Source organism: Solenopsis invicta, chromosome 7 (assembly GCF_016802725.1).
Source record: "Solenopsis invicta isolate M01_SB chromosome 7, UNIL_Sinv_3.0, whole genome shotgun sequence".
Classification (NCBI taxonomy): domain Eukaryota; kingdom Metazoa; phylum Arthropoda; class Insecta; order Hymenoptera; family Formicidae; genus Solenopsis; species Solenopsis invicta.
The window spans coordinates 4,239,815-4,251,917 of NC_052670.1; the positions used below are offsets into that span (position 1 = coordinate 4,239,815).

General features: G+C 36.8%; 1 protein-coding gene and 1 long non-coding RNA gene across 15 annotated transcripts in view; one reads left to right on the forward strand and one right to left on the reverse strand.

Annotated features, from left to right (window-relative positions):
• The window catches only part of LOC105199947, a 299,693-nt gene that overhangs the window by 148,423 nt on the left and 139,167 nt on the right, over positions 1–12,103 (forward strand). The window lies entirely within an intron of this gene.
• Positions 1–12,103, reverse strand: part of LOC105199945 (lachesin) — a 269,609-nt gene that overhangs the window by 59,460 nt on the left and 198,046 nt on the right. For all 12 annotated transcript variants that reach the window (XM_039451646.1, XM_039451643.1, XM_039451645.1 and 9 more), the window contains one exon: positions 99–306. In XM_039451646.1, the coding sequence (XP_039307580.1) occupies positions 99–306 (208 nt within the window). The remainder of the gene's footprint in view (positions 1–98; positions 307–12,103) is intronic.

The window sequence follows — 12,103 nt, forward strand, 5'->3', positions numbered from 1 at the left end:
CGTCGCGTTGCAATGCACAATATTATATATTAGAAAATGCATGTGTAAATTAGTTTGAGCAAATTGAGTAAAATTTAATTGAGTAAAATGATAATTACCAACGACTTGAAGAAAGCCCACTTGGCTTATCATTGGATTGGTATTTACTTGGCACATATAATAACCCCGGTCGTCCTGTTGCACGCTATTAATATGAAGCAACCATGTTTTCTGATTGTCATGCGACACGGAAAACCTGGGTACTTTCACGACCACATGCTTGTGAATAGTGAGCAGCATTTGGCGGCCAACGTGGATCCACGCCACCTGAAAACAAGAGCGAAACAAATATAAGATATATTGTTAAGTCACTTAATAAATTGTACACATAGTAACTAAATATACCATGTCAGAATTTTATAATATATTTTTGAGTCAAATATTTTTAAATCGAATGATTTATATAATTTTTATAAATAATATAATGTTATTTATTTTACAGACGTTTTATTAACTCTTTTGTGTGACATTTAAGTCTCGTTTCCCTTTTTTTTCTTTCTTTCTTTCTCTATCTCTCAAGTATGTGTTACTCAAGTATTGTCAAATGTTATTGCACCATTAATATTATTATTTTATAAATAATAAAAGTAAATACGTAATATAAAGTTAATTGTTAGATTACGTGTGAAATTTAATAACGATAAACACTAGAGAACTCTCTTATGCGTTTTCTTAGTTAAAATTATTATCACAATTTATTACATTATGGTTATAAAAGTAGTACTATATTTTTTCTTGCTCATATATAACGCGGATATAAAATATTTCCATTCTACTTGCTATACAGCAAAAATTAAAATTAAAATCTAAAACTTTATAATACACTCTCGCTAGCAATTTAAACGTATACATGTACAAGTTCAAATTTAATCCTCTAAAATCCAAGATCTGACGTTGACAGCAAAGTTGAGCAACCATCACGTTGAAAATTTCAACGTGCCCGCTTAATACACCTCTAGCAGACACGAGTTCATAAAGCCAGGAGGAAGCAGCCGTCCGTTTATCGCGCCACGTTCCTGCATTGAATATTTCCATATTAGCACGTCGCGAAGTCACGCCGTCTCCGAAAGTCCGCAACTAAGCGTCCCGTCAGCGAAAAATTCTCTTCGTCTCAAGAACCACGAATATCCCCGGAACCGCCATCCGGCGAATCTGCGTGGCGCGAGTTTTACTATCGGTGTCAAACGTGTCTCTCACGTGCCGGGTTTCTTTATAACCGGCACGAACAGCATTATCGAATAGCATCACAAATAACAATATCCTCCTCAATATCCGAGATCGACGAAAGGGGAAAAGAAAAGATCGCGGCGCGGTACTCTAAATGCGGCCGCCCCGGGAATGAAGATTATTACGCCAGTATTTTACGCTCCACCGAGGTAACTCGCTTCTAACTAAGCTCATTCCGCGACAAAGCTTATGCACTTTCAAGGACTTCCGGGCCGCTTCCCAAACCTTTCTTCTCATTTCCTCTTACCACGGATTTCGAGGCAACATCCCGGGCAGCGTAACGGCGCCCAGTGTTTCTCATAAATTTTTTTTTCTCTTAACTCTTTTTTAAGTATACTTCTTCATAACTGAAGCAAAAACAGCAACGAATTCCGCCTGACTCGCTTCCTATTATCGCATTTTTCCTTCCTACGAGACGTTGTAAAGCTCTTTTTCGCTCACATAGGAGAATAACGTAAGAATCAGAATGTACCCGAATGCTTCGTAACAAAGTATTTCCAAAGAATTTATCTTAATTACAATTTCAAGTCGTATTAAAGATTACGGTTTATTATCCATTTATTGTGCAATTTCTCGTTGCACTGCAAAGGATCAAAGTCAAGTTATAATTAATATCCTTATTGTTAAATTGATCGTACCATTTCTATTAATTTTAAAATAGACGTGCACGTTTAGCTTTTGCCATAAATCGCATAAAATAAGTGACTATCAGAAGTTCTAAAGGATATTTTTTAAATTGGAGGTTAAAGGATTTTAATGTTTAACTAAACGTATTGCAATGTTCACGATTTTGCACAATGATTTACTCGCTAAATCTCGCTTCCTTTTAGATTCCGTTATTGCTGCTTGGCAACATCTGGATCCGCGGAAATGGCGCCTCTTCCGCTTTTTCCTCGCCTCTTTTTCCGGTGTATATATACTTCCTCAAATTAAGCCAGAAACAGCCCGTTCGGACAGGGTAAATTGTATCATTTCTATCCTTTCTTCTCCTTCAATCCATGCAAAAAGATTCAGCTTTTATTCGTAGCGTTATTGTTTATATGAAATATATTGTAATAATATTTTGTTAACGCACATACGCGTCATATTTCGTGGGAAACACGCGTCATATTCGAAGCTTCAAAAGAGCTACATTTTAGTAATTGTCAAGTAAAATAAATTTTCAAAAGATCGGCGCTACATTTGCCGGCGCTACATTTGCCAAACGTTACATTTGATAAACACTATGACCGAAATTCATAGTCATAAATAATAATTTTTAATAGTCAATTAAAAGCGTAATTAATTACACAGATTTATTTGTACATTCTTTTTTCTTTTTTCGATTAAAAATTGATAATTATTTACTATTGAATATTGGTCTAATTGACGATTTGTTGAAACTGCAAAGATTGATCAACTTGTCAAATTCTAGCAACGTGAACATCTGATAATTGTAATTAAACAATTACAGTAAAAATAGATTTCCTAACGGATGCTTATTGTTAGTATAAAAATTCCATGACGGAGAGAATTATTACTGTATTTATTTTGTTGTCTCCGCGGCAATTGTAGCAAGTCGTTTATGTGAGACGTGATTTTGTTTGACGTTTTACTCAGCAAACGAATTATGCTTAATCGACTTATCGCGAATCTAAATCCGACGAGACATTTACATTTAGGGGAGTTGCTGTTTCCCGTTCTACCCGAATTCTTTTCCCCTCAGGTATTTCACCTAGGAACTCGGCAACAACTCCGTCTAGAATTGTTCGCCTATATATACCGCTTTTCCTTTTCGTCGGCACTCGGGTAAGCAAAAGTTTCAGGTACGGGAAATCACAGTACATCCCGCGAAAGTTCTTTAAACAGTCAGACGCCACTGACGGCTCTCCTAACGAAGAGCTCAGAAGATGGATGGTGGCGGATCTCTGAAGCTCTTGTCTGCCAACAGGATTTGCCGGTTCCTGAGGATCTCCGAACTCGTCAGATTCTGCCTTAGCTTGCGTGTAATTCCGAAATCCGCAGCGCGAACATGCGGTCGCCTTAACTATCGGCAAGTTTCCCTACATCTCATTCACGAAGAAAAAAATTTTAAAAGAAAAGGAAAAGAAGCGAAGAAGTAGCCAGTCTCAAGTCTCAAGGTGGATAATACGAAATCACTGTCAGGACTGTCGGAAACTGTTTTAATTACTTCTCGCTGTTAGAAAGCGTTATCTCCAATAATTTACAAACAGAGGTTCCTCTTCCTCGCAGACGAAATTAAATTGACCATCGTATAATGCCGCGCGGAGCCCCGAGATTAATAAGTTTTATATTACGTACATCTCTCGGGGCAATTTTCACGACGGTTTATAAGCAAGACTTGCTGAGAAGAGCGCACCCGAGAAAGTTACCCGGGATCCCCCAGAAAAGTCACCGTAGAGCGATACGAGAAACTTTCGTAGTCACGCACTGCGGATGGCTCCTAAGTTCTAACGAAGAGGAAGCCGCTGCGACGCGCACGTGCAGGAAGATGAGCGCTCGCTTATATAAATGTGTTCGCCAGAACGTCTTGAAAATTAAATTGTTGGCAAAATACAAAATACAATGCCGATATTGCAAATAAATACACATAAATATATAATATCTGCGCTGCTGAAATGAGAATGGCAATGGTTAAAATACAACGCCGCAATGTGGCAACCTCCCTCTGCGATTTAACGAGTAAGAATGAATTTTAAAAAAGAATATTTTCTTGAGTTTTACGTAGGTATAGCTGCGGTATTATATCGGCCTTAAACGGTTTCAGAAAGACCTCCTGCTCCGGCAAGCACGATTGAAAATCCTGGCAGTGATTCAAAGCCCAGTCTGCACCGTAGGAACGATAAAATATTATCGCAAAATACATATTGCGGTGGCAAGTCGCGATTCTAACTGTGATCGTTGAAAAAATTGAATTTAATAAAATATTTTTACGCGCGACTTTAAAGGAAGGCTTTATAGAATGATGTTTGATGGTGAGCAGGTGCACATCAATATGGGCGTACGCAAAAGAGTATTGAGAAACGATCATCTAAATTATAACAAATCTAGTGATCGTGACAGGTTATATCATAGGGCGATATGGATATATATCTAGCTTTTACAATTATACCTACGTATGATTTATATAACTAGCGTGCAAAGATAGAGATTCTGTTTGCACATATCGGTATCTATTGACAGTACGATGGATGATTCGACGCAATCTAGATTCACGCGTTCATCGCTTCGATCACTTTTATGCTTAACCTCGCACCCGAGAGCTTGTTTTATATAGATTCTTTTTTTTTTTTTTGGCGATCGATTGACAGCCCGAAAGCTGATAAGAGGATACGCAATAATTAAAATATAGAAACCGTAACGTGCGCGCGCGCGCAATCTCCGTGTGCCGTAAAATAATTTCAACTTTCTGTTGAATGCAATCTGTTTCTGCGATATCGGCCGTTCCTCCATTTACGCATATAAATCCATATTTATGTGTTATTTCTAGCCAATAGTAAATTTCCAAGTCAAAACTGAAAGGAAACAAGAGCGGAATAATTCATGACAACTACAACTTAATGCGGCAACAATTCTGTAATAAGAACCTCGCCGGGTTTATAAAAAGAAGGTAACAATATTTCAGTGAAGCAGAATTACTAAGACAATTATTTTTTCTGTGATTCATAATCACAGAAAAAAATTGCTGTAAAAATTATATTATAATTTTCAAAAAAAAAAAAAAATCAATTTGCTTATACGAATTCTTATACAAAATTGCGGAATAAAAAAAAAATAATTAATACTATATTTACACAAAAGTTTATTATATTATGAATGTATTTATCTTTACAATTAATTTGCTGTTAAAACATAGCTAAAAATAGTTCCTAGCTAAAATATCTTTGCTATTAGAGCATAAATACCACTGCTCATATAGATGGATTCACAGTAATTTGCGGGCGTTATCGATGTTTACAAAAAGAATTCTCTCCACTTTTACTTCCTGCCTGTCTCTTATTATAGATAGGAGATTACTATCCATGTGCTACGGTCTCATATACGTGCGTTGAATTTTCAATTTTAAAAGTACACGAGTAAATAAAATATCCTGTCATCGTATTCGTTTTCGTTCTCCTTATGAAGAAAAACATTCGCCAATTTTGGTGGTTTGTGCAATATATTCAGTGTTGAATCAAAATCTACTAGACAACTGAGGAAGAAATTATTTCCGAAAAAATTATTTCTAAATTTATAGATTAGTAAGCATGTATTACTGTTTCTTATTCAATTGTGTAAATGTTAAACAAACCTAGTACTGCAAATGTTACTCATGGAGCTAGGAAGAATTTACAATCTTAAACAGACATAAATTTGCTTACATGAAGCAAATTTTTCTCTTCATGTAAGCAAATTATGTCTGTTTAAGGATATAAATTCTTCCAAGATTTTATATTCTTACTTATATATGAAACAAAGATTGTTGATTTGATACTAAATTTCTTTTGGGTATGCTCACACTCGAATAAAAACTAAATAGTAGTTATATTCATACAAAAATCCATAACACAACTAACGTTTTCCGCACGTAAAGTTTGTACTAATTGGGATTACTTACATTTATATTACACTAAATCTTAATTCTTATTAGTTCTTAATACGTATAATTATTATGAGATAATCTGTAATAGTAGTGCGTCGAAATCATTAGTACAATCTACATATCGCAAAAATATTCTACTCGACATTCACTTTCATTTTAACATTCACTTCCGCGAAAGAAACTCTACCGTTATACGATACTAATCTTTCAAGTGAAGTCGAATTAAACGGTTGGCACGTACGGAAATGTTACGGCAAGATGTTGAGCAGCGTTTGGCACGACCCGCAACCGGTTGTTCGTCGTTCAATTTCAATGGTTCAACTTGCTATCGCCGCGTCGAGGAATTAACGCGAAATATACTGCGAGAAACTGCGCGAAGTCAACAGAACGGAAGTTTCGAGCAAGTACCATTTTGCGAGCATATAATTCATGGGAGGGATTTCCCGCGAAAAGAAAAATATAAAATAATACAGAAAAATGATCTAATAATTCTGAGAGAGAAAGAGAGAGAGAGAGAGATTTTATGCCGATTTTATACACTACCACTTTCTGTTGTCATGTTTGAGCTGGCAACCAAGATACATTGGCTCACTGGATGAGTTTACGGTAAAAAAGCAGCCCTGACTTGTTCTTTATGAAATTATACTTTGCGTAATAAAATCAAAAAAGTTAACGTCTCGCTTCGAAGAATCCAAACAAAATTGTGACAGTAAACGATGCAAGTTTGCATGTAATTTTTCACTTACTAAACAAACAACACTGACCGAGTTTACGTACACACCCGCCAAGAGATTACCTAAGAGTTCACCGACGAATCTATCAATTATCGAAGTTTTGTACGTTACAAACGATCCCGAGTACTAACGACTTTTAATAAAGCATTACTCGCCCGGTTGGTGCACCGTTAATTAACCACTAATTAACATCAACGCCTTGTTGCTAAATTTCTTCCTCAAGTAATTGTACAGGAAAATTCACAGGGTCGTAAACGATACGCGGTTGGCCCCGCGTTCAAGTGCTATTACGGTAGTTGAGCGTGGATGCATGCGCGACGACGGCCGTGGGGCAAAATTCAAAATTGCAAAGAGGTTGCAGTTCGAAGAGCAAGACTGGAAAAGGACTGGAGAGAGAGAGAGAGAGGGGGGGGGAGAAGAAAGGAACAGAGAGTAAGGTAATAATCGAGGCGAAAGAAAGGGAGACTGGAAGATACCAAGAAAGACAAAAAAGAGAGAAAGATGAAAGCTATTCCGGGCTGATGAGAAAGAGGCCAAAGGAGGTTGAGCGAAGAGAGACGCAGAAAAAGACAGCCGAGTTATTTGAAAATATAACAAGAAGTTTAATACAGAAATCGAACAATAAAATTAAAATAAGTTATTATACAATCTCGTCCAGCTTTAATGACACGATATGTCATTGTAAATTGGTGATCACTGTTCGTTTTAATTAACTTTGCAAAAATGTTCCCGTAGGTCGCCACAACAATTATTAGGCCGATTTCCTAGAAGATCAGTCAGTCAGTCAGTTATGTATTCCTCTTGCGCTCTATGCCCCTTAGCAACAACAACTCGATCAATGATCATCGTTGTCTATTTGAATGAGTCACACAGCTAAAGCTGATTTTTGTACGAATTAATGGCCGCTATTCATAGTTTGTTCTTAAGAACTGTCTCTTTTGAGATCGTCTTAAGTAATGTCTTAAGATTCTAATACTCTAAGATTAGTTTATGATATCTTAAGGCTGTATTTAAGACAGTCTTAAAAATATAATATTAAATAAGAACTAATTATAAATACCGACTAATGTTTTTAAAATCAACGGAAGCGCAAATAGCGTATTATATTCTATAAGTTCGCTTGTTTAAAGTTAATTATTTAAAGTATTGGATTTTTCAATTCGGTCGCATCAACTTGTTTAGATTAAAATAGTACTCTGTAATAGAAGTAAATGCGTTTAAAATTTGTTTCTCCCAATATTTTTCATTAAACGTTTATCGATTTTCCTTTGTTAAATTTCTACAAATACGTGAATAATCGCTTCAATACACATTTATTGCATTTGTTAGCAATGTATCAATTAATGATGATGCATTAGCATTTACGAATAACATTGAATTGCGCATGATAACAAACGTGATTGAAAAGATATACGTTCACGTTCGAGGATTTATTAAATAAAATAATTTTAAAGAATTGCTATTAGTACAGTTAAGTGCAATGTTGCTTCTACGTGATCTATCAAAGTCTTCAAATCGATTCACAAAAAAAAACGAACAAATAATTAACTTTTTACTTTATTTTATTTAAATTTTTATTAATTAGGTACTAAATTTTCAGAAAAATCGCAACGTTATTATCGTTATATTTTACAAATAATAAAAAAATTTTAACAAATGTATCGCATATAAACGTATGCCATCAATTTTAATAAATTAATTTTAATTAATTCACCACTGACATTAAAATTTTGAATAGCTGTCAATTCTGATACTCACGTATAATAATTGTATATTAAAATTTTTTATGGGTAATTATAATTTAATTATATGAAACATTTTCATATAATTTTAAATATAATTATAAATGGTTCATATATACATTTCTTACAAAATAATTTCCTTGCGGTAATGAAATTTTCTTAGAAATCTTCTCTTACAAATTCAACGTAAACATACTATATATCTGTTTTTAATTCCTCAGAGCTTCCTGCATTACATGTAATTGCCTTTCTGAAGTTGAAGTGAGACACAAGATAAAGTAATAACATGTGGTAAATGTTCGTTAATTTAAATATTCTGTTTAATACGAAAATTATAATTTTAGAAATAATTTGGGAAACACACGCACGCACGCACGCACACAGTGCCGCGCTATCAGAAAGCTAAAGCTGAAGCTGAAATATGTATCCCTAAGAATTTTTATTACTACGTGTGAATTAACGCTTTACATTTGTTCGCAACGATTTTTCGACCGGCGCCGTGCAATTCATCTCGCGAAGGGGTCAAAGAGGCAATTTTCTCAGCATGAAAAGGTCTTCCTGGCATAATTAAATCTGGGAAAATTCGCGAAGTCGTACGGTTTCTTCGCGTTCCGCCGGGGCGGACAGAGAAGGAGAAACTTTGGCACCCCTCTGCAGATGAAATTTTCTGGCGTTTTGATCAAAGGGCTCAACCGAGAACTGCAATGCGCGGCGGCTATGCTCTCAAAATGTCGACTCTAACGAGACTCGTCGTAGACGGACTACGTGTTTTGAATACGAAGAAAAAACGATTGCGCGTCCTATCCTCGTCGGCCACGGCGCCGTGTAAACTCTCTCTAAGGCGATTCAGAATCGTAGAAAATTAGATTACCTTTCTGCGTCGTTTATACTTTACGCGAAGAACGAATACGTTTCGAATTGATTAAATGTGTTACAGAAGAAATATTTTCGCGAAGCTGCTTTAAAGCATTGACTTAAAAAAATTCTTTATATAATAATAATAATAATGAAAATGCTTAATATGTATAACGTAGCGTGATGAAATATTAATACACACGCATACGTAGTAACATTTCGTTAAAATGAAATAATTGTGTCACAATGTACTACGAATTTATTTGTTCCATGTGTGGAAGTAGATTATATATAATAAGATAATGAGCTATCACGTTCAATAATAAATTATAAACGGCTCGTATAATATAAACGTGATATAAATTCTAATTTTTACTTAGAATTGAATAAAATAAGATAAAATTAATACAGAAAATAGAGAACAAGGAGGAACCGGAAAAAGATAAGCACTAAAATGTTTACGTGACACATCTTATTTGTACTGTCGCCGGGAAAGCGCCGCGGCGAGAGATGGTGCGATTCGATATTGCGCCAGGTTCGACAGCCTGAAAACGACCGGTTGAAAAGCTGAGGCAATCCTCCCGGCTGGGCTGTACCACGCACAAGCCAAATACCTTTACAGCCACGGTAGAAACAACAACGGACGATTCGGTGGTGATCGCGGTCCGTTTCTCTGAAATCGAGCTATTGCTGTGCAACCGCGTGCATTCCTTCCAAGCCGAAATGGAAACTATTTCGCGCAACGAAGCACAGCTCGAAGGAAGCGGAATATCCGTGTTGCACAATGGTCTATTTTCGCGATCGTTAAAGAGACGGAAAATTCTTAGACTGCCTTTCGAGCATCGCGCGCGCCGCTCGGAGCAGGGGCGGAGAATCCATTTTCGAGTCGGGACGAGCGGACGGGCAATATCTCGGTAAATTTTCGACAAGCGGGATATCGAATCGGTAGTGTCGAATCGCGCGCGCGGAGCAAAGAAAGAAAAAAAAGAATTACCATTTTATTCAATATCGCGTAAGAAGTTGCGCGAGCCGTTCGCGAAGAAAGGCGCACGCTTATCGGCGCGCGACGCCGTGACGCGACGCGACGCGACGCGACGCGACGCGACGCTCGAACGACGAGCGATCGGAAAACGTTTGCTTACACACGAACATCGCCGTATCACTTTAATAGCATTCTTAATAGCCGTAGGAGAGTTCCGAAGTTGATGCAATCTCAATTTCCCGGTTCCTGCGCCTGATATATCAGTGATTTTCCACCTTTGCGTTATCGTCTGGAAAGTTCGCCGAGTCATGTGGCGGTTCCGGAGTGGTTGGTTTCGCCTAATAATCGTCTTCTGCCCAGCGCAAACTGGTCCGGGTGCACATGATTTTTCCATCTTTTCCTCGCCACCCTCTCCCCCTCCCCCACCCGCTTCTCTACTTGTAAGACGGAAGTTTTTAAGCAGAATATCCCAATTAGCGAAAAATAAACATGTCCAAAAGAATCGTACTGCATTTTTCAAAAATTCAATCTATTAATTCTTTAACTTTTTATTTTTGTTAGAATTTGTTTAAAATTGGACAGCAGTGGCTTATTATTTATCTCCATAAAAAATTTCATTTACTTTAAATAGATTTGTTGTTGTCAATAAATCGATTGTATCTGAGAAGCAATTACTTACAATTTAAATACTGCAATTAACACTTTAACATTTTTGCTAATCAAAAATCGTCTCGAGATATTCATCAAAGCGTTCGTAATAGATAGAAGAAATTCAATCTACGATAGAAAAGTAATTTTATCTCACTTTAGATCAAAGTAATTTTATCTACGAAGTAATTTCATCTGGAACATCCTGTATAGAGGCCAATGGACCTCTATATCAAGGAATATTATGGCATCACTCTTACACGATCGGTTGACGATCGGTCCCGTTTACCGCTCGAGGCTGTCCGTGAGAGACGTAATCGCGTGCTTGATGCAATTTCTGGCTAACGGTACAGCATGTCCACCCGAGTATGAATACAGCTTTCAAATAATTGCGAGCCATGAGAGAAACGAAGCGAGTGTACAACACATTTTAGATACGTTGCTTTCCGATTCAATTAATTAGCTAGAATATTGCCCGTGCAATTTGAGCTTCATCGGAATATTTGATAGCGAAAAAAAGTTGCATTTCCTTCTTTATTGAAAGTGAAAAGTTCGATACTATGCGAATAATCAATCGCGTATTATAATAATAACCAGTTAGATAATACCTTATTCATTGATGTGTGAGACTTGGATTATTCGCTGCTTTGAAACTATCATTTGTGATGGTTGTATGCGCGCGCGCATGTGTGTGTGTGTAGCTGCTTTCCATTAGCATAATAAAATCGTTAAACGATTGGATTAAATTCACATAAAAACATCACAATTTGCTTATTCATCTCACTGGTTCTCCGACGTCGGTCGGATATGGCGGCTTTGATTCCCGAACGATGAACGGAAAAATGGAAATGACGATACGATCGACAACTTTTAATGAAGTTCAAGGATTTCCTCGATTTTTCCATATATCCCTCAGAGTACAAATACCCGTTCACTTTGGAAAACTACATCGCTCGTTACGCCTGCCGATATGTTTGTTCGTGTGTAACGTTGATCGCCTGCAGGCTGCGGTATAGTGGCGTCTCGCATCCAACTCCCTGACGGGACAACTGATGCGTTTCCAATACGGTTGCCTAACAGCGGTCTTCAATGCCAGCGGGACGAAGCCACAGATCACAAAGTATACCAGATAGCGATTACGTTTCTTTTTTTTTCTTCTTACGAGACCTGTTTTTCTTTGCGTGATTTTTTTATGTGTAAGATTTTAAATAGAGACATTTAGAGTAAGAAAGACATGTATGCTTCTTATTCTATCTAGGTGTGTAATATTACGTGAGTTAATGTGTTACGTAAT